The 27,527-nt window shown below is 42.2% G+C and overlaps 1 protein-coding gene across 8 annotated transcripts; it reads left to right on the top strand.

The window, feature by feature from the left end:
* The first annotated feature begins 1,268 nt into the window (after positions 1-1,268).
* efr3bb (EFR3 homolog Bb (S. cerevisiae)) lies at positions 1,269-27,527 on the top strand. 8 transcript variants are annotated; one of them, XM_026998660.2, is made up of 24 exons: positions 1,269-1,450; positions 2,192-2,355; positions 11,743-11,822; positions 12,819-12,946; positions 13,042-13,192; positions 17,723-17,844; positions 18,024-18,173; positions 20,039-20,173; positions 20,456-20,534; positions 20,757-20,892; positions 21,381-21,539; positions 21,698-21,809; positions 22,805-22,856; positions 22,976-23,148; positions 23,289-23,364; positions 23,522-23,683; positions 24,935-25,066; positions 25,173-25,240; positions 25,992-26,119; positions 26,359-26,450; positions 26,526-26,574; positions 26,725-26,831; positions 26,926-26,975; positions 27,086-27,527. In XM_026998660.2, exons 2-24 carry the CDS (start codon positions 2,349-2,351, stop codon positions 27,189-27,191), a joined length of 2,454 nt encoding a protein of 817 aa, XP_026854461.1. In that variant the 5' UTR covers positions 1,269-1,450; positions 2,192-2,348; the 3' UTR covers positions 27,192-27,527. The 8 variants fall into 8 exon arrangements, with proteins under 8 accessions (XP_026854461.1, XP_026854443.1, XP_026854452.1 ...); XM_026998642.2 differs by having other exon boundaries at positions 1,269-1,593; XM_026998651.2 differs by lacking the exon at positions 1,269-1,450 and adding an exon at positions 1,765-1,921.

The raw sequence follows: 27,527 nt of genomic DNA, 5'->3' as shown, positions 1-27,527 counted from the left end.
AATAATAAGATCAACATGCATGACCTGCCAGTCATCAGATACCCAGCAGGCACAATAAACTGGCCAAAGGAGAAAACTCCTCACAATGCATGGGGCACTCCACCCAAGATCCATCATGCATAGGCTGTACACCAGCCAGAAGGAGGTGAGAAGGAGGTATTATCCACTATCCAGGGTCAGACACAAAACACAAAAGAAATGGCCCCAAAGGATGAGCTGATGGAGTGTCCCAGACAGATGGGGGACATGGAAGCAGACAAAGTGCCCTCATGATAAGCTCCTCCATGGAATGTACCACCAACAGATAGCAGAAGTGGCTGACATAGGACAAGCCTACCAATGGCCAGAGAAGGCTGGGCTGAAGGACAGCACCGGGGAGCTAAGCATAGCAGGACAAATTACTGTATACCCGATAAGATCCAAGATGCAGACTGTACAAAGGGGTCTCTGAGACAATATAGCACCTAGAAACAGGATGCAAGCCGCTGACAGGGAAAGCATACACTGAGAGACTCAGTCAAGTGGTGGATCATACACAAGACAACATGCAAGGCATATGAGCTTGACACCTCAAAGTCCAAGTGGGAATAAGAGAGTGTGATGGAGAACAACAAGGCTAAGATCCTGTGGGACCTCCAGAGCCAGACAAATAAGCTTGTAGCAACAAACCAAACATTGTTGTATAAGATATGGGGAAAAAAAGCACTGGTAATAAATGTGGCTGCCCAAATGATGGAAAGATTCAAAGGAAGGAATATGAAAAGCTGGGAAAATACTGGGCAATAAATAGAGAGAATGACTAAGTTCAACACCAGGTTGTCCTAGTGGTGATAGGCACTTAATTGATCCCTGTTCAATTTGTGTTAGTCTTTGTTAGTTCGTCGGCAGACATCTGGCCATGTGGCATGCTGGCTGGATGGGTTTTTTTTTTTTTTTTTGCGTGGTGGACCACAGGAAGTGTAACTAACAAAGTGACACTTAAGAGGCATCAGAAAATTCATGCGTAGTGAAAAAATTCAACAACAATGTGCTTGGTACAAACCACAACCATGCCATCTTGTTCAATAAGCAGTTGTCTTGTGCTAAGAAACTGACCATTGATGAACTGGACGGAAGGTAGGGTGGTAAAGGCCTCTTGGCTCAACTTGCACTTGAGTAATATAAACATACAGTGTACATACATACACAGCCCCCAAACTAACTAAAAAGCAAACTAATACTATTAGATGTTAGTCTGACTTTCTTGCCAGCTGCCAGGGAAACAACTAAATTGTGTAAGGGAGATAAAAGGCAACTAAGTGACACAGCCAATTTAATTTTCTTATAAGTTCTCTGCTGCCAACTCACAATAGGAATCAAGAGGCATGGGAGTAGAAGAGAAACCATAGACGTGATACAGGCAAAAGCTGGTGTGTGTAACTCACTAGAGAGGGAGCTCTTTCTCTCTCGAGTGAGTGTCGGGCACACAACTAGTAATACAAACCGGTTGCTAACGCTAGGTAGCTAGGCTTCTTACTTGTTAGCTACAATGTCCACAATAGTACACAAGAATATGTGAGGATTGTTTCCATGTTATGGTGTCGGACATTAGGGGTGAGAAAATGTGTATTTTTGCATGCAAATAATCTGATATCTGGCCCAACCCAAAAAGATATCGTAAATTATTTGCTGATAGAATTACAGGATACACAAGTAAACAATCCGACTAACTGGTCAGCTAGCTATGTTGCCTGGTTATGTAACGCTAGGGTTAGCTGCTGGGCAAATTATATCTTGTAGCCAACTCGGTTATCTAGCTACTGGGCAAATGACTTCTTTTAGCCAGTTAGCTAGCACATACAGTGATAGCAGCAAGTTAACTAACTAGAGATCTGAGAATATGCGAAAAATGCTTTCTCTGGATGCTTTCATGCAAATCACGGTTAAGTAACCAGACAACAGCTAGCGTTAGCTATCCATTTTTTAAACCGGAGAAACACACAACGCTAGCTAACTTACCTAGCACGCTAACCGTTATATTTAACTGGGTAATCAAAAAATATCTATTTCATAACTAACTCGGCAGTTGAAAATAGCGTGTCGTAATAATATGGCACGAATGGTCAAGTCAATATTTCGTTTTTTTTGTTTTTTTTTCGCGGCCGTGACTTAAATGCGGTTTCAAAATAATTTGTCTGTCTTGCTATCATAGGCCTCATGCCATCCTGGAGTTTTCCTGTTGTGACTAAATTGAACAGAAGGAACGAACCCCCTGTTAACGCCCTCAGGTCCTCCAGTGCCCTAAACCGAAGTTACAGACGCGACAACCGCTGCAATAACGACATCTGGCGAACGTGGTGTTGGTGATAATGTCAGGTAGGTAAGCTAGCTAGGATATTTGCCTAGCTGTTTTGCTTTGGATACTGGCCATTATGTATGCACTGTGCAGCTGGCATAGTTACTTACGAAAGTTATCACTGGGTGACGTGAGATGCCAGTTGGAAATCTGGATAGCTAGCTGGCTATTGGATTACAAATGCACATCGTTACCCTTTTTAATAACATGGTGAGACAGTCTAGATCTTTTATTTAATTTGTACTGAAAGAAAAGAAAAGCTTTCAGAGGCCTCAAGCTTTGATATTCCATCATATACTATTTTCTGAGGGTTCTCATTACCATTGTTTACAAACACCATGATACGTTTCTTTGGAGGGGGAGTACTGACAGTCAACATTTGAAATATTTACTGTGTTTTCCTAACCCTTATGAAACAAAAAGTAACAAATAATTAAAGTGAAATACTTAAACTGTTTTAATTAGAGATGATAACTAGAGATGATCTCAGTTTAACTAGTTTGGTGCGTGGCTCAGCCATTGCCAGGGAAAGTGCTGGCTGGGATTACTGAGACTATAACAAACACTGAAGTTTTAAACCACTGTGGGCATAAGTTAAAATCTAATGCAGCACATTCATTTCTTTTAGTTGCAAATCCTGACACCATTTTTACCCTTTCAGGCTGAATAGGATTACAGGACTGACAGTGGAAATAGTGAATATAAACCTTTATGAAGTATATTATTTTTGAAGTATTTTAAGCATTTGTTCGTCAATAGTCTTTCTGCATCTTGGCACTGCTTTGTGTCATGGCACTGGATTTGCAGCCCCCCAATCCATTCATTAACAGGCATCTCACAACACAATGCCATTCACTGTCCCACCTCTCTTATTGTCTGTCTAAGCCGAGAAAGAGAGAGAGCGAGAGAGAGAGAGAGAGGTGGAGGAGGAGGAGGATGACAGGGGTTGCTTAACCATGCTTTCTGTATGGTTTAAAGCTCTGACAGAGAGCTGACCTGCTTTCAGGGGAAACAGAGCATTGGACTGGAAACTTTCAGGGTTATTCTCTCATGGACGAGCTTCTGATAAGACTGCATGTTTCAGAAGGATTTTATCCAATATTTGCTATTGATCTGCATCTTGGCTGTTAAAATCTGGTTGCTGCTTCCGAACTTTTTGTTATGCACTTGTTGTCCACTCAGAACAGTGATTAGGTAAGAACAGGTTTGGCAGCTAATATGTTGGTTTGTAGTTGGGTTTGATGGTGAGTTTTCTGTGCTCTTTTTTTACTTTTCCTCCCTACTTTTGTGTATTCAACAGTAATTTTTGACTAGCAATGTATCCAGTGTCATTCTAGTAACTATAACATGGTAAATAATCGATGCATGTTATTTTATTGTCAAGTTGGACTTCTTTTAAGCACCTCCCTATAAAAAAATCATCATGTAAAGATGACTCAGACTGTATTTGCAAAGAATTAAGTTGATGGTCTTTAATGTGATTTAAGTGTCTGCGTATGAGTGTGAAAGCCATTATACCCATGCCTATGGCTGTTCCGGAGGCCCATGCCCCCCGCAGGCTGGCACTGGACTGCCAGACCCTGCTGGACCATCGCCAGGCCAATGGTAAGCACGCCATCTCTGCCTGGGCTCCATTGTTCTCCCTAAAACCTTAAATGTGATTGCGCTGAACACGCCACAGATTCCCAGGCCAGCAAAAAAAATGGCATCATGTCTCAGTGATGGTGGTCATTTCTTTTCTGTTCAAGAATGTCTCCTGGTGATTTTTCTGTGAAGACTTTGTGACTATGCCTGTTATAGCTGTAGTTTGATGGGCGATAAGTCATTTAATTCTGCTAGTTGCCTGTGTTGAGGAAGTTGATAAGATAGGATGACCTTTAAAAGTCACCTTAATGCTATTTTATTTCTAAGCTCCTATAATAAATGTTTGATTTGTTGAGAAAGAGGAGAATGGAGTCTGTTGTGATCATGTTATGACTGATTCATGACTTCCCTCCTACACTGCATTAGCCTCTGAATTTTTAAAGCCTGCGTGAGCCTCTTTAAAAGGTAATATGTAAACTAGCCACATTCTGAAGTGACTTATCTTTATGATACGAATCATGGATAATTTAAATGGTAGTAGTCAATCCTAGTGAAGACATTATTAAACTGGGTAGCTTTCTCTTTAATTCATTCAGAGCCTAGAGTTATGGGTGGAGCTGTCATAATTCTGAGCTATGTTTTGTAGCCTTTGCAGAAATGAGAAAGTACCATGTAGATTTTACTGGAGGAATTCCCAGTGTTGTGCCATTGGTTTGTGTACAAAATAGATTGCTAGATCGGTGTGTGTGTGTGTGTGTGTGTGTACGTGCATGTAAAACACTGCATCAAAAGGAGGTGTAAGAGGATTTGGGAAGAGATTTGGAGGGAGACCAGGGTGAGGGAAAAGTGGGTATGATATGTAGATGCTTCCTGGAAAAAAAAGTGCAGGCAAGACAGAAGCAGGGCATAGCTGAAGAAATGGGAGGAGCTTTTGCCTCTCTCAAATGAATGAGCACACACTCCTCCTTCCATTCTCCCCCCTTCTCCCGTGAGAGCTGATTGGTGCACTGGAGGTGTGTGCTCACATGTAGAAAATCGGCATTTATTTCTTAGAGACCGAGTGCTGGATGGCGCAGTCAGGGAAAGCCAAGGTCATCATATCTTGCCTATTTTTCCTTTCTGCACACATTTGAGTGTGTGAGGTTAAGGCTTTAAAAAAGACTTTGTGTTGTTTATTTGTGTATATGTGCTGACGGTTAGAGCTGTGTGTGTAGGTGAGCGTCACCAAAGCTGCAGCTTAGTAGCTGCGTGCTGGAACTGACAGGGAGAGCATCTTTACTGTGTTTTCTATCCATGTACGGTAAGGACTGCAGAAGTGTTCCTGTGCTTGTGTGTGTTTGTGTGTGTGTGAGAAGGGGAAGAGGATTGTATAACATATCTATATAAGTGAAAGCTGAGAATTTCCTAGACTGCATGCTGTTTGCACTTGTGCCTGTCTCCGAGTGCTTTCCTAGTGTTGTGTGTCCTTCACGCACTGAACGCACAGAACAGAGTGTGTCATTTAAAGCACTGCAGTCAAGCCACTTTATGGGCATTTGTTGGTGTCTTTGGTGAAACAGATATTGGGGGATATTCTGTAGAAAATGCGTGTCTTGGCTGTGCCAACACCTGCCTCCCCAACTGACATCTGACTTGAGATCAGTTGAAATGAGGCTTCCATGTAAGAAATGTTAACGTAACTAATCCATCTGATTCTACATAAGGGTAATTTGTGCCTTGACGTGTTAAAAGGAGAGATTGGTCAAATGATGGCCTGACACACAACTCTGTGGGTGGGTGTCTGATGAGTTAAATGAGCCTTGACTGGGCTTTAGTGTTTAGACAAATGAACTCGCATTCAGCTCAGGAGCAGTCTCGGAATGCCAGCTGTGATACACTGGTACTCCTGGAGCATTGCACCGTTCAGTTATATCGTTACCATTGGACGTGGTTGTAGTTTAAGTGCTGTGGTGTGCTTAGATTTAAACTCAGTTTCATCTGTCAACTTCACTTACTGTGTGGGTGCATGCCGAAATGTCACGGTTCACAGCAGTCTCTTCAGTGCTTACTCAGTGGCAGACCCTTAAGTGTGTTCGTGATCACGTGAGAGGATGAGTCTGATCAGGTTTCTGTGTATCCTGTCACAGCTCAGTCGAATTAGTATCGTGGCATTGTTAGCCTGTTAGTCTATTCTGTGTTTTAAATACTGCAATCATCACCACTACAGCCTCTCAGTACTATATGGGTGTGTGTGTGTGGGGGGGGGGGGGGTGCATGTGGATGTGTTTAGCTTATATAGCATGTGTTGCCAAGAATGCAACGGTGGGAAGCCTTTTGATGTTATGAACCACTTATCTGCAGTGAGCGTTTCCTCTATTCTTATAGCGTCTTGCTAATGTTTATTTACATATGCCAGTGCCGCTCGTCCATGTACTGCGTGTGTCTGCACTTGTGTGTGTGTGTGTGTGTGTGTGTGTGTGTGTGTGTGTGTGTGTGTGTGTGTGTGTGTGTGTGTGTGTGTGTGTGTGTGTGTCTATATATATACATTTTTTAATTAATTTATTTTTTTAAAATATATTTTGGTGGCATCCTCCCATGCAGTAGAGCATATTTACAGCAACTGTCAAGCCTCAAAATTCAGTTTTTATTTATAATTCAGAAATTGCCCTCATCCCAGGAATGTGCCACCATAACACTGCACCACTTTATTTATGACCCATGCAGTACTGGGCAGGGTAATTGGTTTTAAAGCCCAGATGACTGGCACAGACCTCTGCGTGATAGAAAGTGAAAGTGCTGTCACTCAGTCTGCCTCTGCTCATGTCTCTTTTAATGTAAAAATAGCAGAATGTGGCCCCCGGCAGCCTGTTATGTAACAGAGTGAAGGGCACCACAGAATTCTCCTTTCTCTCCTTCCTTCACGTCCTTTCACTCTCCTGATGGCCCAGATTGGACTGATGTCTTAAGCCTGCATGTTTTTGGTGTGTTTGATAATGTGTGCATTTGTGTATTTCAGGATAAAGAATTACAAGAAAACATGGTATTTGGGTTTATTGCAGTAGAAGGACAAAAGACACAAAAAAATTAATATGTGCGGTTGATGCATTTACAAGCTTGCTCTAAATGATATCTCATTGTAGTTGCACAGTGACAATAAAGGTATCTTGTATCTTGCGTATTTCTTAATATCTGCTTGTGAATAGATTGGTCTGGCCTTTGCCATGTGAAACTTCTTGTTGTTCCTGCATAGTGTTTCAGCATAATGGCCTGTTGTCTCAGTCGCAGAGAGACTTAAAATAAGCTACAACAGAAGTGTTATGTAACACCAGGTGAGGGTGGGAGAGAGAAAACCGTAGCTTTGTAACAATGCAGAAGTCTCATTAATCGAGCAGCCCTCGATCCATAATCAAGCTTCTTTCCAGAGTCTTCCGTGTTTCAAGAGGTCTTGGATGATTCAGAGCAGGTTATCAGTCATACCAAGCTCTGATGCACCTTATAAGAGCTCACAATGACAATGGAAGACCCTAACAGACAACAAGGCTAATATGCATGGAGGTGATTGTTTCACTAGTTTTAAGTAGTTCATGGGCCACTGGCTGAGCCCATGGACTCTCTGATCGTTGTCCTGACCTCCCTGCCCTCAGTACTGGCTTCTGCCTCTGGACTCCATGCATGGCTATATGGACCAACTCATCAGCCTCTGGGAGAGTGAGGGCGAAAATAATTAATACTTGCTTTAAATAATCCTGCTGGACAGGCAAGTAAAAGTGCCAGAGAAAGAAATGGATTGGTCTGTGACTAGTACTGATATAGGTGATTTTGCTCAGTGGGATAAAGACTCATGGCAGCAACCACACCAGGTCTTGAACCCAGATCATCTGGTCCGGGTAATAAATGTGTGACAGCCAGCCGTTTGGCACAGCAGCCAGATCACACTACCCTCTGTCAGGGAGTGTCGCCCTGTGCTTATGCCTTTCCATGTGTTCATCACGCATCCAGGCTTTATCCAGGGTCCTGCTCCTGCCTCTCATGATGGTGCACGCATGGGCACGCCCCCGATGGCTTAGCAATACCATCCCACTTTTGACACCATTTCTGATGAAGGCTGAGGGCGGCAACCACACACCCCGTCTTTATCCCAAGTCTTCCCAAGTTTTTCCCAAGGTGGTAAACATGTGCTCTGACTGCCAGACAAAAAGATCCAGTTCTCTGGTGCAGCAGCTGGAACACAAATTCAACTTCCTGAGTGGCTCCATCATGCCACCCTCTCTATCAGGGGTGACTGTCTCTGTCACACTTAGCAAATAGCGATGCTATAATTCACTAAGCTCAAGTAAGTATTCAGCTATTTATTAACATCTGAAAAGGAACAGATTTATTCGTGCCAGCAGTCTTCAGCGTTTTAAATGATGCTCAGCTTATGCTTAGGTGATGCTCAGTTCAGTATAAGTTATAGCTGATGCACTGGTGGAATTCATGTAGCCTACGTTCTGAGGTTGTCCTGGCTGATCGTTTGTCATTCTGTGTGGGGATCTTCTCTTGTTTTTTTGTGTGTCTGTTTCTTTTTATCTCCCTTTCCCTCTCCCTCATGTATTGCGTTCCAGTACTATCCATCTCTTATTGCATGGCTCTCTTTAAAGCGTAGACATGTAGTTGAATAGATTGATTTCCCATAATTTGCCCTGGTGACACAGTTAGCAGTACTCACAGTGCAGTCAGTGTTTCTGAGCAGCCCCTCCTCTTCTCAGCATGGGGACAGAGGGCAGCTGAGCTCTCGGTAGGACGGGGACACAAGCGTGGGGTGCAGTAGAGTGACCCCAGTGACAAAGGCCTGCTGTGGAGCCAGAGACCTGCCCAAGTGCTGTGACCCAGCGTCAGGCCTGCACACTGTTCCGAGTAACACTGCAATCAATATGTTTTTAAGAGCTCAGCAGTACAGAAGTTAAGTAAGCAGTAGCACAAATTGTGGTGATGGGTATGCAGTCCCTCCCCTCCAGGGGATCATGCATCACAAAGCTCAAGGCAGAACCACTAAGTGAAATGGAGACATTGGGGGCACTGGGTAACCAGATCAGAATAATTTCTTGGCTGAATGAAGGATGGATGGGATACTAATTAAAATGAATGAAATGCTATTGTCAATCCTTTGGTAATCTTAATATCCCAAAATTAGACTTTGAACTTAATGAAATCCAATAATAATAGCAAAGACATGTACACTGACGTGAAACATCTGTTCCACTTTTTAATCTAATTTAATGCTTCATGTGCTACCTTGATTATAATCATCATCATCATCATCAGTGCCGTTCCCTTACTCAAGGTCGCTAATGTTGAGATGTTGTGATATGTTGTCTAAATGTCACATTATCCATTATTCCTATATGTTTATATGATATTTATATCCACAAAGTTTATTTCTCATTAAATGTGCTTCAGATTACAGCATTGGAAGTATCTGTGATTTAAGACAATGAAAAATGGAAAAGAGCAAAGGAGCTTGGAGTAATCTGGACTGCCCAAGGATACAATTTAATATACTACAAATCTTTTGCTAAGTCATAATGCCAATCCCTAGTTAAAATGAAACATGAACAGTCTCCATTGAACGCATGGTGTATGGTTTTATTAATTTAGTAGGTTTTCAAAAATGAACATTAGTCTAAGTCAAATTCAAAGTACATTAGGCTTGCTTGTATACAGAAATGTCTTAAATTGGTCCTAATCTCCTCCTTAAACAATATAGGCTATAATATTTGTATACTATACATAACAATGTAGGGTGTAGGAAAGCAAATGGGAGAAATGGCTCACAATATCTTATGATTTCAAGAGACTTGACATATTTTGCATGGTGTACATGCCAGGGTCCAAGGAGCTCGATCACAGCCAGTTGTGACATGCAACTAAGCTGTGCCAGATTCAGTTTCAGTGAAAACAGAGCAGGCAGAGGGCCAATCATGTATATAGAGTGCCCACTGAACAGATGTCCCAAGCACACGGGAAACCTTCATATACCCGACAGCCAGGTTAAAGGTCAGTTGATGTGTCTCTCTGATGTGCCGTGAGCCAAGTAGAGGTCTTGGGTTTTCAACTGTTTTGTGCTCATGTGTTTCATTATTCTCACCTCTTTTTTTTTTTTTAATTTATTTTGCATCTCTTCTACTTGTGACACTCGATTGCCATATGTGGTTAATTTGGTCTCTGTTTGCTGAAGTGATTGTAATGGTGAGAAGTAGATAATGATGGTAATGCACAGGCTAGAACAGCTGTGCGTGCTTTTCGTGGGCTGTCATCCTTCATAGTTAGACTGGAGACTGACTCATAGCCGGACTGACTCACAGGTCTGCAGGACCCAGACCTGGGGTGCTGTGATGAAAAATACATCTGGTGTAGGAGATTTATCCCAGGCTTTATCCTGTATCTGTCTTTAAAAAAAAAAAAAAAAAAAAAAAGCTTGGTTCACCTGTGAGGCTGTCTGCAACAAAATAAATGCCTCTAGAAAATACTGTGACCTCATAAGGGATGGCTTACAAACCTTAGTGGAAGCTCCAGACAGGAACTGTTTCCATGTATAGCATTTTAGTAAAGCCTGTTGAAATCTAAGGCGGTTCAAAATTTAACCGTAGGAAATAACACAGCGTTTGTGTTCTGAGATGTCTTACAAAAGAGGCCGGGATGTGCTCCTCTGTGAAGAAAAACCGTGAACTGTATCATCTGGTTGAATTGTTTAGTGTTTTATACCTGAAAAGATACTTGATCAATTCTGACTACTGTATCTGACTGTATTGCGACATAGAATTCCTCTTTTACACATCGTTTCTAGACTGGGCTGTACCAGGAGAAAGCTCTATATCAGAATGCATATGGAGTGGTAAAGTAGGCGAGCAAAACACAGGGGAATGTATGTGAGGGGGAAAGAGGAACTTTTATCTTTTGTTGTTAAAATGGAACAGCAGACATGCACTTAGGTCAGACAAACACATTTGTGCAGAACAGTTCATTAAAGATGCTCTCTCTGGATTGGAGATTTTTCCTTAATAACCTAGATAAGAGGCCAAAAGATTGTTCCTAGATGTAGTTAGTGCAAGGTCATCTGTCACACTCAGAATACTGTGAATGTTTAAAAATGTATCAGTTTAGGTCTGTTTATTTATATTTACCCTGAAATTAGTCTGAAGATAATCAAAGATTTAAAGATCTGTAGTTTAGGCCAGCTTGTTGGTGGCATAATTTGTTTTTTGTTTTGTACTGTGGAGGTTTACAATTCTGTTTTTAAACCATCCAGTGAGACACACCTGAATCATCATGCTGTGGCCCTCCAGCCAATCAGACTTGAGTAGTTTTACTGCATATTGGCAGGGGGTAGTGTGGCACAACGGGGACAGTGACTCGCATGTTGTGCAACTTTACCTCAAGGTCATATAAGACTGAGACATGCAAAACCTGTGCTGCCATTTTCTTGCCATGTTCTTTTTGATCTGTTAAATTTGATGGTACTGTGCCATCAAACATCTGTGTGCAGATGCCCTTTGTTCTGAGGCTATAATTATTTGGTGATAATGAACTCTTAGTATCGACTGATGACCCTGAAGAGTAATCTGTGACTGAGCTCAAAACATTGATGCTTCATTGTAATATTAGATCCTTTTTAATATTTGGAATATTTGGATACTGTTTGTAGTATTGTTTATAGTTCATGACGCACGAAAGATATTTTTGTCCCAAGTTTGATCATTTATATGGTTTTTCCAGGCTGCAATGGTTTTTCCATTTTTATCTCTATTCTCCTCTCTCTCTCTCTCTCTCTATCTATCTACCATCTCTTCTCTCTCTTCTCTCAGGAGTGTGCGGTTGTTGCTGTGGGGCATTCAGGCCCCGTTACAAAAGGCTTGTGGACAACATTTTTCCGGAAGACCCAGAGGTGAGGGATGATGTCTCTTCTTCATCAACCCATTTATTACTTAATTTCTCTCAGGCTTCGTCTGTATGTATCAGTTTGTAAATTTTGAGTTCTGGTAAATTTAGAGTTCTACCAAATTGAATATTTCCATTTGCATCCAGATATAGTTTGTGCATTATTATTTACATAAATCTGAGCAGATTTCCCAGACCCAGATAAAGCCTCTGGTGAAACTGGGTCATTTGTGGGACTAGGACTGGTCTGTTCATGGGATTAGGATTGGTCTATATGTGGGACTAGGACTGGGCTATTCCTGGGACTAGGAGTGGAAAGAAAAAATGGTCTAGTTTTACTAAATATCCTTGTGGGATCTGCTGGGTTTTTGTTCAGTGGTCATGAAGGGGCAGCCTTTGCACTAAGCAAAGGTAGGCAGTTGCTAAGGCTCCCATGAGCCAAGGGACAAACACAAATAAGATATGTGTAAATAACATATTCTTGTATACAAATATATTATTTATAAGATTATCTCCTATTCTAGCAGTTATGTTTAGTAATCGTATTGCAGCACCACCCAAGGCCATAGTTGCAAAGGTCTGTTCTGTACTTTTACATAATGACATGCATGCAGACCATTTGCAAGCAAGCAAACGATCGCTACATTATGGACAGAATGTGCAGAATGAGTGATTTTCTGAGTGGTGAGAGAGGGAGGAAAGCAGAATCTCTCACTGCACTCCTGAAATTAATTAGTATTTTTCATTCAGATTAGAGTGCTGCCACACAAGTTCTGCTGACTGTCCATAATGCTAGCTCTAATGTTTGTACAGATTAGTGATTGGCTTTCCAATTCCTTTTAGAGTCCTATCAATCATTTCAGCTCACGGATAAGACCAGCTCTTTCGCTTTCCAAATGTCTCTACAGGAAGGGTGAGAGAATGTCCGTGAGTGGGGCCCCATTCTTGTCTTTCATTTAGGACCAAAAAATCACTAAATCCACCCTCGCGCATGTGTGTCTAGGACGGCTTGGTGAAGGCCAACATGGAGAAGCTGACCTTCTATGCTCTGTCAGCCCCCGAGAAGCTGGACCGAATAGGTGCCTACCTGTCTGAGAGACTGTGTCGTGACGTAGCCAGACACAGATATGGGTAAGACAACTCACCTCGTCCCATCTGAAACTTTGGTTATGCCTCCCTCACTTGTTAATTCTCCCTCTTTTGTGCTTACCTGCATTCCTGGTCAGTTACGTGTGCATTGCTATGGAGGCTCTGGATCAGCTCTTGATGGCGTGCCACTGTCAGAGCATTAACCTGTTCGTGGAGAGTTTCCTGAAGATGGTGCGTAAGCTGCTGGAGGCTGACAAGCCCAACCTGCAGATACTGGGAACCAACTCTGTAAGTTTGTGCCACTCTGACCATTTATACATGCACACACATCAGTGGAATTAGTCTTGGGTGACCACCTCAACAGGGAGATGTTTGATTGCACACATACTAAAACGCTGTACTGTAGAGCTCCAGTCTTTTTCATGGATGAATTTAAGATAATATTTGTTTGCCAAATGTATCTCAAGCTTATCTGAATCCTAACTCTGAACACAATTAGAAAAAGAAAAGGTTACTTAACACACACAGATTTCCCCCACATTATTCCTAGTCCTGTCCAATGTATAATTTAATTGTAATGACAATGGTGGCCATTGAAATTGAAAAATTATGCCATATGGAAATGTGCCCTCTTAATCTATCATGGTGATTGCATGAACCTGCAAATGTAAGCAATTTGTAAACAGGATAGGGGTCAACATCAAGTATTCACCAGTGTTTTATCCATAGTAATAGTATAGGACAGTATAAAGTATTCTCTAGTGTTTGTATCTATGGCAATAATTGAGGACAGTATCAGATATTCAATGTTTTATTTACGGAAATGAAAGGGCTCAGTATCAAGTATTCACCAGTGTTTTATCTATAGTAATAATAGAGGACAGAATCAAATATTCACCAGTCTTTTATTTATGGAAATAACAGAGGTCAGTAGCAAGTATTCACCAGTGTTTTTTATCTATAGCAGTTATAGAGGTCAGTAGCAATATTCACCAGTGTTTTTTATCTATAGCAGTTATAGAGGTCGGTAGCAATTATTCACCAGTGTTTATCTATAGCAGTTATAGAGGTCGGTAGCAAGTATTCACCAGTGTTTTTTATCTATAGCAGTTATAGAGGTCGGTAGCCTCTAGAATGGGGCCCCACTCACGGACATTCTCTCACCCTTCCTGTAGAGACATTTGGAAAGCGAAAGAGCTGGTCTTATCCGTGAGCTGAAATGATTGATAGGACTCTAAAAGGAATTGGAAAGCCAATCACTAATCTGTACAAACATTAGAGCTAGCATTATAGAAGTCAGTAGCAAGTATTCACCAGTGTTTTTTTATCTATAGCAGTTAGAGAGGTCGGTAGCAAGTATTCACCAGTGTTTTTTATCTATAGCAGTTAGAGAGGTCGGTAGCAAGTATTCACCAGTGTTTTTTATCTATAGCAGTTAGAGAGGTCGGTAGCAAGTATTCACCAGTGTTTTTAATCTATAGCAGTTAGAGAGGTCGGTAGCAAGTATTCACCAGTGTTTTTAATCTGTAGCAGTTAGAGAGGTCGGTAGCAAGTATTCACCAGTGTTTTTAATCTATAGCAGTTAGAGAGGTCGGTAGCAAGTATTCACCAGTGTTTTTAATCTATAGCAGTTAGAGAGGTCGGTAGCAAGTATTCACCAGTGTTTTTTATCTATAGCAGTTAGAGAGGTCGGTAGCAAGTATTCACCAGTGTTTTTAATCTATAGCAGTTAGAGAGGTCGGTAGCAAGTATTCACCAGTGTTTTTAATCTGTAGCAGTTAGAGAGGTCGGTAGCAAGTATTCACCAGTGTTTTTAATCTATAGCAGTTAGAGAGGTCGGTAGCAAGTATTCACCAGTGTTTTTAATCTATAGCAGTTAGAGAGGTCGGTAGCAAGTATTCACCAGTGTTTTTAATCTATAGCAGTTAGAGAGGTCGGTAGCAAGTATTCACCAGTGTTTTTTATCTATAGCAGTTAGAGAGGTCGGTAGCAAGTATTCACCAGTGTTTTTTATCTATAGCAGTTAGAGAGGTCGGTAGCAAGTATTCACCAGTGTTTTTTATCTATAGCAGTTAGAGAGGTCGGTAGCAAGTATTCACCAGTGTTTTTTATCTATAGCAGTTAGAGAGGTCGGTAGCAAGTATTCACCAGTGTTTTTTATCTATAGCAGTTAGAGAGGTCGGTAGCAAGTATTCACCAGTGTTTTATCCATAGTAATAGTATAGGACAGTATAAAGTATTCTCTAGTGTTTGTATCTATGGCAATAATTGAGGACAGTATCAGATATTCAATGTTTTATTTACGGAAATGAAAGGGCTCAGTATCAAGTATTCACCAGTGTTTTATCTATAGTAATAATAGAGGACAGAATCAAATATTCACCAGTCTTTTATTTATGGAAATAACAGAGGTCAGTAGCAAGTATTCACCAGTGTTTTTTATCTATAGCAGTTATAGAGGTCAGTAGCAATATTCACCAGTGTTTTTTATCTATAGCAGTTATAGAGGTCGGTAGCAATTATTCACCAGTGTTTATCTATAGCAGTTATAGAGGTCGGTAGCAAGTATTCACCAGTGTTTTTTATCTATAGCAGTTATAGAGGTCGGTAGCCTCTAGAATGGGGCCCCACTCACGGACATTCTCTCACCCTTCCTGTAGAGACATTTGGAAAGCGAAAGAGCTGGTCTTATCCGTGAGCTGAAATGATTGATAGGACTCTAAAAGGAATTGGAAAGCCAATCACTAATCTGTACAAACATTAGAGCTAGCATTATAGAAGTCAGTAGCAAGTATTCACCAGTGTTTTTTTATCTATAGCAGTTAGAGAGGTCGGTAGCAAGTATTCACCAGTGTTTTTTATCTATAGCAGTTAGAGAGGTCGGTAGCAAGTATTCACCAGTGTTTTTTATCTATAGCAGTTAGAGAGGTCGGTAGCAAGTATTCACCAGTGTTTTTAATCTATAGCAGTTAGAGAGGTCGGTAGCAAGTATTCACCAGTGTTTTTAATCTGTAGCAGTTAGAGAGGTCGGTAGCAAGTATTCACCAGTGTTTTTAATCTATAGCAGTTAGAGAGGTCGGTAGCAAGTATTCACCAGTGTTTTTAATCTATAGCAGTTAGAGAGGTCGGTAGCAAGTATTCACCAGTGTTTTTAATCTATAGCAGTTAGAGAGGTCGGTAGCAAGTATTCACCAGTGTTTTTTATCTATAGCAGTTAGAGAGGTCGGTAGCAAGTATTCACCAGTGTTTTTTATCTATAGCAGTTAGAGAGGTCGGTAGCAAGTATTCACCAGTGTTTTTTATCTATAGCAGTTAGAGAGGTCGGTAGCAAGTATTCACCAGTGTTTTTAATCTATAGCAGTTAGAGAGGTCGGTAGCAAGTATTCACCAGTGTTTTTAATCTATAGCAGTTAGAGAGGTCGGTAGCAAGTATTCACCAGTGTTTTTTATCTATAGCAGTTAGAGAGGTCGGTAGCAAGTATTCACCAGTGTTTTTTATCTATAGCAGTTAGAGAGGTCGGTAGCAAGTATTCACCAGTGTTTTTTATCTATAGCAGTTAGAGAGGTCGGTAGCAAGTATTCACCAGTGTTTTTTATCTATAGCAGTTAGAGAGGTCGGTAGCAAGTATTCACCAGTGTTTTTTATCTATAGCAGTTAGAGAGGTCGGTAGCAAGTATTCACCAGTGTTTTTTTTTTTTTATCTATAGCAGTTAGAGGTCAGTATCACGTATTCACCAGTGAATACTTTCACACTAGTGCTTTTTTTTTCTTTTTTTAATAGTTTTTTTTAATTTGGAACGAATGAGTACAATCGTATACTTGCACGTGTGTGTGTCACAGTTATACAGAGATTTCATTTTTTATACTTTACATATGTAATGCCCAACAAACAAAAAAAACGCCAATGCACCCACCCGTCCCACCCGCCTAGACATGGAGCACAATCACCTACAGAGGCTGAAGAGGAGCTGCATGAGTGGTTCATTTTTTTAACATGACTGCTTCAACTTGTTGTGTTACTTCGAGTTTCGTGTATATTATGAGTAAATCCAGTAACTATTTATTTACATCCAGTTTTCATCCAAGAAAAGTGACGTATGGAATTGTGCAATCGATTCATAGTTCGTAAAGATTCAAATCAGCGATAATTAGCCCCTCAATTAAACGAGCCCAGAATCGGTCATGGGTGTGAACTCAAATATTTGGGACAAGTGTGAAAATACCATAAGGCTCACCCTAGATGAGACAGATTTTCCAATAGTAATTCACTATTCACACTGCAATTTAGTCCAATACATGCCTAATCCATGTCAGATAAACAAGCCCTTAAATTTCAGGTTATATGTTATATCCTTTTTTCTATTAATCTAACTAATTATGCTGGTGAGGTGAGATTCTTATCAAAATTGTGATCATAGAGGCCAGTGTTGATGTAGATTCCTTTTAAATGGATAGGACTCTGCCTTTGTCCTGTATAATTTGGTCTTTATCTGATTATCTCAGTCTTTAAAAGGGGGAAGTGATGGTTCCTTAATTGGCCTAAGATGAATAAAAATGTCGGTATATTAAATTTTAATTAGTAGCATTTTGGATAATGGTAACACTTAATGATATGTTGTGTAACATTTTCCCTCCATTTTGAACATCATGTTTCAACTGAGCTTGTGCTCATCAGTTTGAAGAATTGCTCTCTCACCTTCTCTCTCTCTCTCTCTCTCTCTCTCTCTCCCTCCCACCCTCTCTTTCTCCTTCCTCTATGTTGGTTTCTTTCTGTTTTGTCCATCTGTATTTTTCCCTTTCTGTCTCTGTTTCATCAGTTCGTGAAGTTTGCCAACATCGAGGAGGACACTCCTTCATACCACCGGAGTTATGATTTCTTTGTGTCCCGCTTTAGTGAGATGTGCCACTCCAACTACGAGGATCCAGACATCCGCACCAAGTGAGAATCTATGTTCGTCTGCAAACACCCAGCTGTGTCATGATTAGAGATTAACAAAATCCACATATAGAAAGGATGGGGTTGGGTTTTTCATCCGATTTTAACTTCATGGGGTCAGGTGACTTTGGAAATGAGTAATTTCGTCTGGTCCCTCACATGCAAACATTTTCTTGTCTCAGGATCCGTATGGCTGGAATTAAAGGACTCCAGGGGGTGGTGAGGAAGACAGTCAATGACGAACTGCAGGCAAATATCTGGGACCCTCAGCACATGGACAAGATTGTTCCGTCTCTTCTTTTCAACCTGCAGTCTGGAGAAGGCACAGAGAGGTAAGAACACACCCACATGCTGTATGTGCGGTCCAGTATCCCTCATCTCTCAGCCTTACACTCCACACAGTTCATAGGCCCCGAAAGACTTCGACATCTTTAGTTTCAAAACTAACCCAAGTTCCATTCAGAGCCACCTTTTAATATTTTTAATTAATGCAGCAAACATATCCTGAACTTAATTTTAATGTTAAAATCTCATCCCTTGGAAATTCTTGATCAAAGCTGGTTAAAGGCTGGAATAACCTGGCTCATGATGCTGTCAGATCAGTGGCTTCCCACTGCTTGTACTGTTGACACTGCACACATACTGCCAGCTGCTCCAGAGTGGACATGCTACTGACACATCATTTACCCCAGGCACATGTTGGGCCGTTGAGATCTCCTAAACTTAGAGAGTGGGAGATGTATAGAAACAGTGAACGATCGGTTTTGTAGCCTTTTCTCATATTAGTGCCATAGAGGATTTTCAGTATGGCTTAGTGCATTGAATGTGCTGTTATCCGCACAAGGCTCTCCCCTCCCCAGTCCTTTCTCCTGCTGTGATTCCCTGTTGATGTGACCCCAGACAGGCACAATTACGGCACTGGAGAAGACTTTAATTACTCTTATCTGCTGTTTGGTATGTGCTAATTGGCTCTTGCTGTAAATGGCAGGTCATTATTATCATCCCCCAGGGGAGAGAGAGATCAGTGAGATCAATACATGGTTCTTACATGATACTGTTTACTTGGATTTAAAGCAGTTAAAAGTTAAAAATAGCCTACTTGTCTAACATCCCATCGTTTGTGTAGTTTGTGACAGTATTGAATATAGGGAACATGCCGGATGAATTATTGGAGAAAAAAGACAGTTGATTACATGAAAGACTTTGAAATGTAAACCTTAAAATGTGAACTTCGCTCTTTTTTCAACTGAGACTGAGAGAGCTGCCTCCATATAAATTCAGTACTTACCCTAAATGGCTTATGAGGTTTATCCTAAATGGCTGATGGTGTCAGCACCAAGGTTGCACAAAGAACCGCAGCTCCTCATGCAGCAGTTCACTTTTTTGTGCATTTGATGCATGGCACCTGTAGTTATATTGAGCCATCTCTTTCATTTGCATTTCAGTTTACTTGATTTCAGAAGAAGGGGGAAGAGCAAATTGTGATTAATGGGATTCATCCAATACGACTAAAAACCTTACTGATCGATACAGAAGTAGAGGAGGTTCTTTTAAAATTTTACTGGCTTTTTTTAAGGTTCTTTCATGGCCTCCGAGGTCAAGAAAAGTAACAGTAGCTATGCAGTTTGAGCTTTGAACAGAATACATAAGAAGACTGTAAATGTAGAGCTGTAGACACCAGCAGGACCAGTGTCACAGTGTAAAGGAGTACAGCAAGTCGAGGTGTGAGCAGGGACAAGAATAGTGTGATGAATAAATGATGAAAAGATTCAGATTCAGAGAGGCCCTCTGTGCTGACATGCACACACAGACACGCGCACAAACGCACAGAAGGACATACGGAGAGACGCACGCAAATACTGAGAAGTGCTTCTATTCATGAGCTTTAGTTGAGCTCCCAACTTCTGGCTTGGTATTTGAATGCAGTTGAAAGTCTGATCACAGAGTGTTCTTTTCCTGGGAGTGTATATGTGGTATATGTTTCAGTGTGCTTAAATATAAAATATGAAAATGCTAGTAAAATGAAGACTTGCACCTATATTCAGCAGACCTGAAAGTCAAAATGTATTATTTTTTTCCCCCCTCCCTTGCCCTCCCTGTGTGTGTGCGTGTGTGTGCGTGTGTGTGCGTGTGTGTGCGTGTGTGTGCGTGTGTGTGCGTGTGTGTGCGTGTGCGTGTTTGTGCGTGCGACACACAGTCGCTCCCCCTCTCCTCTGCAGGCCAGTGAGAAGGAGAAAGAGAGCCCAGCCGAGCTTACTGAGCGCTGTTTCCGTGAGCTCCTGGGCCGCGCTGCCTACGGCAATATCAAGAACGCAGTCACGCCCGTCCTTATGTAAGACACCCTCTCCACCGTCTACATCAGCATGCTCTTCATACCTTAAGCTCGGCCTTCCGCCCTCCTGATGAAGCAGCGGCATCGGGCCTGGCGCTGTCGCAACCAACAGCCCTTTTGGTTCTTTTACATTCATGAACTGTCAGGGCTGGACTTAGTGCTGTAATTCCAGTGTTCTCTGTTCCAAACATTTTGTCCGTGAACGGTTGTTGCTGCGGCTGTTTTCTGTCCCCTGTTGCTTGGCTTATTTCTCTGTCTCTCCACCGTCTGCTCTTCCTCTAGGCACCTTGATAATCACTCTCTGTGGGAGGGGAAAACATTTGCGGTGCGCTGCTTTAAGATCATCATGTACTCTATTCAGGTGAAGCCTCCTGGCACGAAAGGCCCTTATCCATAATTTCCCATTTCTGCTTTCTGGTGAATGCCTCAAGAAATGTGTCCAAATCATTTGTCATGTAAACTTTGTTTGACCTGGTAATACTCCCTCTGTCTGTTTTCCCAGATCACTGGCTACAAGACTTGATGTTTATGCAGACTGATATGTTCTCTCTCTTTTGCTTTCTCTCTCTCTCTCTCTGTTCAGTCACAGCACTCTCACCTGGTTATCCAGCAACTCCTGGGTCACCTGGATGCCAACAGCAAGACCTCGGCCACGGTGCGTGCTGGGATAGTGGAGGTCCTTCTGGAAGCCGCTGCTATCGCAGCCAGTGGCTCTGTCGGTGAGTTGGCATAGGTGGTGCAGGAGGACTTTTAAATTAATTTTCCTACACACAACAGTCTGTGCATGCATATTAACAGAAAATCACTTTATCTGTGAATAAGAATGCCAAATATATGTGAGTGATGTTTGTGTCTGTTCATGCCTTGGCCAAGTTTGGTAAGTAACATGTATATAAATGTTTCCCTCCTGTCTGCATATCTGCCCTGCCTGCCCACTAGAGGGCGGCAGTATAGACACAGGTGTTAGACTTCTGTTTCAGTTGATGAATCTATTTTCAGATGAATGTTTGTGTATTTTGTATGTGTATTTTTTTCAGTTTTTCAATTTTTTGATTTTTATTTGGAAATGTTATTTTATGAATTGATAAAATTTGATTTTTAGATATACATAAGGTTTTACACATGTAAAGTGTTTGATGTGATCATCAAACTTTAAATGAATGTGATGAATATCTTTACTCTGTGTGTGTGTGTGTGTTTACTCTAGGCCCCACAGTGCTGGAGGTGTTCAACACTTTGCTCAGACACCTGAAGCTCAGTGTGGACTATGAGCTCACTGGCTCTTATGACTGCACTGCCATGGGCTCTAAGACCATCAACAAGCACGAAGAGCGTCAGCTCCAGGAGGCTGTCATCAGGACCATAGGTGTGTGTGTGTGTGTGTGTGTGTGTGTGTGTGTGTGTGTGTGTGTGGTCTGCTTATGGCTGTGTGTTCCAGCTTGGGTGATTTATGGCAGTGTGGAACACGCTTAAGTCCATCCTGCTGTCTAACTGTGCTTTCTCCCTCGCTGATTGTGGCTGTAGGTTCCTTTGCCAACACTTTGCCTACATACCAGCGCTCCGAGGTGATGCTGTTCATCATGGGGAAAGTTCCAATCCCAGGCTTGCACCCAACACTACCACCCTCAGGTTCTGGGTGGGTACTGCAATGCAAATATTGTTCATTAGAGGGGAGTACATAGGTTGCATATTATATAACATAAACAGCAAACAAGAACTTATTACCTTCACCATGGGGTTGTTTATAAATCTATTTTTAATAAGGTATTTTGTCTCACTTTGAAATTTTGAAATGATTCTACTGATGGATTATGCGTTCAAGGTGTTGTTAAATGTGTTGCTGATTAGATGTCAGAGAAAGATTCAGATATGTGTCATATATGAAAAACACCGTGGGTGCTTACATGCACTCAATAATCCGATCAATATTACATGTCTGCAGTTATCTAATTATTCAAGAGTTCATGTGTGGTCAGTGGTAGCTCCGTGGTTAAGGTACTTGACTTGTAATCGGAAGTTTGCTGCTTCAAGCCCCACCATTGCGAAGTTACCACTCTTGGACCTCTGAGCAAGGCCCTCAATTGCTCAAGTTGTAGTCAGTCATAATTGTATGTTATGCCATAAATGTGTAAACAGCATATTCAGATTTTTTAGATCACATTATGGTCATAACCACACTTCATGCAATCCGATGACGACAGGTGGATTTCTACTCCATAATGAGATTTTTCAGAACGTGTATCTGCATACTCTGATTTATTTCAGATTTATTCATCTGAAACATAGTGAAAACATATCCAGATAAACCAAGCTGTACCAGAAAGCGCAATGGTCGTCAAAAAAAAGAAAAAAAAGAAAGAAGCAAACTTCAAGTGGCACATGATAAATAAAACAAGAAGTTTTAAGTCACAAGTTTTAAATCGGTTAACTGCCAGACTCGTGTAGTCTCTAAGTTTTCCCATTCTTTGATTGCTAAAGTGCATGTAAACAGGTTAGTCTAATCACTGACAAAATCAGCTTTCCGTGATCTGTTCTCTTAAATCTGTCATTGGATTGTTGAGTGCATGTGAACGCACTCTGACTGTTCGACCAAATTGATGAGGCTCTAAATGTGAACCTGCCATTCTTCAGGTTGGAGGCCTACAGGATGATCCAGGTCATGTTGTTGAAGTCTCTGAGACAGGTACAGCCTTTCTGTGGCACCTCTGGTGACAAAAACGCAAATTTGTTGTTGGGGGGGGGGTGCGGGTTGGCATTGCAAAGCATTTGATAAAAGCCCATGTCCCTTCCTGTGACATGCAGGTTACATGTGGTTTCCAGAGCACGAACATGCTCACAGCTATGCCCACCTCCTTCCTGGACCCACTGCTGTCTTTTGCCCTGCTGGAGGATGCCCACATCCGTCTGCTCGTCCTCGAGATCCTCGTCAGCCTCATCGATCGCCACAGCAACCTCCCTAAGTTCTCCACAATCAGGTGCAGAAGTGTAACAACAAAAAAAGTGCAGGAAGATCACAGAATAAGACTTATATATTAGGAGGAGGGTAAATGTGTCCTGTTAAAATAATAGGGTAATTAGTGTAACAGGACTAAAGTGGTTTCCTGTGCCCCTTTAGCATCATCTCAGATATCTCTGTGCTCAAATTAAAAATGGAGAAGTGCTCCCGTCAGGACAACCTCTTTATGAAGAAGGTACTACCCCCTCTCTCCCTTACCTCTGTCTCTGTCTCTCTCTCCTCTCCTCTACATTCTTTTGTAGTTTGCATTGTTCATCTGTGCTGTGATGCCATGTAAGTGTGTGTGTGTTTGCGTGCGCGTGCGTGTGTGTGTGTGTGCGTGTATGTACCAGCATGCTCAACAGCTATACAGGCACATCTACCTGTCATGTAAGGAGCATAGCAGCGTTCAGGTGCACTATGAGATGCTCTACTCCCTCCTGGCTCTTGTCAGCATGGAGCTGGCCAACGAGGAGGTCGTGGTGGACCTCATCCGCCTGTCCCTGGCCCTGCAGGTAACACACCGCTGCACAATTCAGACACTTCACACTCTTAAGATTGTAGGTTAGGACATTATTTTACAGACGATACATCCCAGTAGTGTAAAACGAAGCAGATATGCTACAATTGAGGAGTTGCTATAGTTATAAGCTAAAGTGCAAGGTGTTCATTGTGATTACTGAGTGCCACAGGCTTAGTCATCTAGCCCTGTACCTCTTACCTTTTTAGAGACTGGGATGATATTAAAGGGTTTGGAGCACCAGAGCAGAGCAGAGCAGAGGTCCAAAAATGTGCTGGGGATGTCTGTGAAGTCTGGTCTCAGTTGATCACAGCAATGCTTTAAGGCGAACGGTGAAATTAGGTCAGATCCTGGAGCCTCTCACGCTGTGGCCTCTGAAGACACTAATGATGCCATGCTCGCAAGATGGAGGAGGAAGGCTGGCTGGAGACAAGATGACGATTGTCAGACAGCAGGGAAGTGGGCAGGAGGTTGGGGGTGTGAAGATGCTTTTTCAGATCCTTCAAGCTGAGAATCATTCATGAGATGTTGGGGGGGGGGGGGGGGGGGGGTGTTTCTCACCTAGTAGTTTGTGAGCACCTGAAGCCCTTATTGGACCCTTTTTGGGTCATGAGTAGCAAATTGGTTTTGCAGCTTTTAAAATGTATTTTCTCTTTGCTGCTTTTATCTCTTCCAATCTGTGTCTGGCCTCTTTGTAGAGTACTTTGTCCCCTCTTCTGTATGCTGCGTCTTTTTCCCTACAAAGGTGTCCCAGTTCAGCTAAAAACCCTGGGTTTGTCATTATTCTGTCTTGCCTGATTTCTTGTTGGAATACAGCTTTCTTTGCAAAAGCTTTACATGTGACCTCACAACGTCGGTGTATTCATTCAGCCCACTGTTTGAAGACTTTGACTCCTGTCTGTGGAGTCAAAGCAGCCTTGGAACTTAGCTGCACTCACCCACCTCTTCGCTGTTGTACTGACAGGCTTACTCCTTTTAAGCCTTTGCCTTCATGCTGGAATGTTGGTGATCCGCTCTTGTGGGGAGCAGTTTTTTTTTGTTTTGTTTTTTTTCTTTTTTTTTTGCACAGAGATTGCAAATTAGTCAGGAACAAACAAAAAGAAGCACAAGAGGTAGGAGCACCACACCAAGGCAACCATCCATGCGGCCATCTTGGATTCAAATGGCAAAACATTCTGAACACTCTCAATACTCAAGGCTGTAATTCGGGCTCTTACTGCTCTCTCTGTTTGGCTCCTGTGTGCAGGACCTGGCCCTGGCCAGTGAGGAGACATTGCCTGTGTACAACCGCTGTGCCGTTCACGCCCTCGCCGCAGCCTACCTCAACCTCATCTGCCAGCTCACCAGCGTGCCCACGTTCTGCCAGCACATCCACGAGGCCAGTGCCACACATAGACCTGACATGGCTCTGGGAGCCACTGCATGCGTGTCAGAAGCTGTGCAGTCGATGAATGTTCACATAATAATTCTTCTGTTTGTTTCAGGTGCTAGAGATGAGGCAAAAGGAGTCCCCGTTTCTTTTGCCTGAGGATGTCTTCACTGAAGAGCCTAAGTTAGTCCTCTATTAAACCTTGGACATTTGTTCTGACTCTTTGGAATTGTGAAGGGTTCATTTTTATTCTTTACTTTCAAGAAGATGACTTGCAACAAAGGGCGTGGATGGCTTTGACATAATCATTTTAGCAATATATAATAGTGTTTTGCATCAAACATGTGCATAACACTAGAGACCCCAAAGGTTTTTAATGGTATTAAATGTTCAAATTGTGTGTGGGGTGTGCACACAAAAGTGAACTTTTTTTTTTTTTTTTTACCCCTCATATAACATTTTTAATGCTATATCTTAAGATAACTTTATGATTTTATTTTGCTTTAGTTCAAAATCACATTTCACATTCTGCTTTCAGATTATTACAATATAAAACTTTTAGACTTTTATTATACTATAATAACTGGTGCATATGTGTTCACACGTGTAAACAAGTCTGCGAGCAGTTCCATGACTGCTTTATCAATAGCTATGTTAGTTTAAAGCAACTACATCCATTTAAGAGTCCCATAAGTCATTTAGCCTTGCTTACCACAGCTTAAAAAAAAAACCCAACCCAAAACATATTGATGGCAAGTCTACTGAGTGTCGAGAAAGGAACTATTGCTCTATGGAGATACAGGTTGGATCAAGGTTTCAATGAGCTTACTTGCTTTGAGGTGTTTTATTAGGGACACAGCCTTGCATGTGGTGACGTTAATGTGGACGCTGTTTTCCTTTGATTATTATTGTATCTCCTGTGTCCATGTGCCAGGGTCCCTGAGATACTGGAGAGGCCAGGAGTGGAGCTGCTGTTCCAGCAGGTGAAGATCACAGAGGTCCTGGGAGTCAGCGGCTATAACGCAGAGAGGCTGGCTATACCTTACACACCCCAGTTTACAGGTACAGGTCTCTCACTGGACCCACAGCTGGGCCAAAATAACATGGTACGAAGCAGAGACCTCACTGCAGCCTACTTTACTGGCTTAGAAGTGGTGCTGGTGGCCTTTGAAAGCTAGGAATAGTGTGGTGAATTGGTTCAAAAATGAATCTCTTAGAAGTGAACATTTTGCATCAGAAGGTGACAGTGGTATTTCTGGTGCTGACCGAAGGTTACTGTAGTTGTCATTGACTTTCCTCAGATGAAGACCGTCTGTCCAAAAGGAAGAGTGTTGGAGAAACGATCTCCCTGCAGGTGGAAGTGGAGTCCAGAAACAGTCCTGAGAAAGAGGAGGTGAGTCTCACTCACTCACACAAACGCACTCTTAAGGTCTCTCACTGATGCCAATGCAATTTTACTGCTCTGCAGAGAACACCAGCTGAGGAAATTACTTTCGAAGCCCTGAAGAATGCTATAGGTGAGTCTTTTCACAGGATAGCACGGGTTCACACAGCAAGCTTCTTCCATTCTGCGACCAAGCCTGCAAACGCTCCGTCACAGAGTGCAGCGCACGTGCAGAGCATGTATGCCTACAGATGCTGAGACTCTCTCTCTGTGTGCCTTGTAGTGGACAGCGTGGGGCTGGAGGAGCAGGAGAGAGAGCGGAGGAGACAGGTGGTGGAGAAGTTCCAGAAAGCTCCCTTTGAGGAGATTGCCGCCCACTGCGGCGCCAGGGTGAGTGTGCGTTCTGGGCATCATCTCATGTTGGGAAAGAGCTGTTCCAAATCCATACTAATGTGTATGGTTGTTTCATTTATTTTCCTTTCAGGCTACCATGCTACAGAACAAACTCAGTCAAATCTTCGAAATCACAATCAGGTGCATTATGAAATGGTCATATACATTTTTTTTGTGTGCGTGTTTGTTTGAACAGTCATATGGTAGCTGCGTTGTAAATCTTCTGTCTCTGACTCTTCTCACCTTTACAGGCCCCCTCCCAGCCCATCTGGGACTATCACAGCAGGTTACGGTCAAACGCAGAGTCGCTCTGTTCCTGTCTACGAGATGAAGTTCCCAGACCTGTGTGTGTATTAGCACAGCAGCTATCGGAAGCTATGAAGGAAGAAAAAGGATTAAAGAATATGAGATGGACAAGTCTGTGGCTTTATTTCTTCGGTGACAAGTACAGGGAGGATGGCATGGGCACGTGGCGTCTCCTTCGTGCTGTCTTGCTCGTCTCTCGACTAGCAGAGGCAAACCTTGCAGCATTCTCCCCGTCTGCACTGTGACTGCTGACAAAGTAATGACGCCAGCACGAACGTGGGCTCTTTAGAGACCCAGCAGCAGCCTCTGCTAGGCCTTGTGAGAACATAACTGATATTGTGTGAAGAGTTTTATCATCATCTCTGATGGGTAGAGTCTGTCTTTTGT

This window comes from Electrophorus electricus, chromosome 3 (genome assembly GCF_013358815.1).
Source record: "Electrophorus electricus isolate fEleEle1 chromosome 3, fEleEle1.pri, whole genome shotgun sequence".
NCBI classification, from domain to species: domain Eukaryota; kingdom Metazoa; phylum Chordata; class Actinopteri; order Gymnotiformes; family Gymnotidae; genus Electrophorus; species Electrophorus electricus.
Note: the sequence above shows the minus strand (reverse complement) of the source record. Positions and strands in the feature narration are given on the sequence as shown.

What these genes read in the sequence shown, in the direction of transcription:
- efr3bb (XM_026998632.2), top strand. Translation starts at nt 3,832, where the DNA reads ATGAGTGTGAAAGCCATTATACCCATGCCTATGGCTGTTCCGGAGGCC. An exon ending in CCTAAGTTCTCCACAATCAG is followed by an intron (nt 23,149 to 23,288) that starts GTGCAGAAGTGT and finishes GTGCCCCTTTAG; the next exon opens with CATCATCTCAGATATCTCTG. An exon ending in GCCTGTCCCTGGCCCTGCAG is followed by an intron (nt 23,684 to 24,934) that starts GTAACACACCGC and finishes TCCTGTGTGCAG; the next exon opens with GACCTGGCCCTGGCCAGTGA.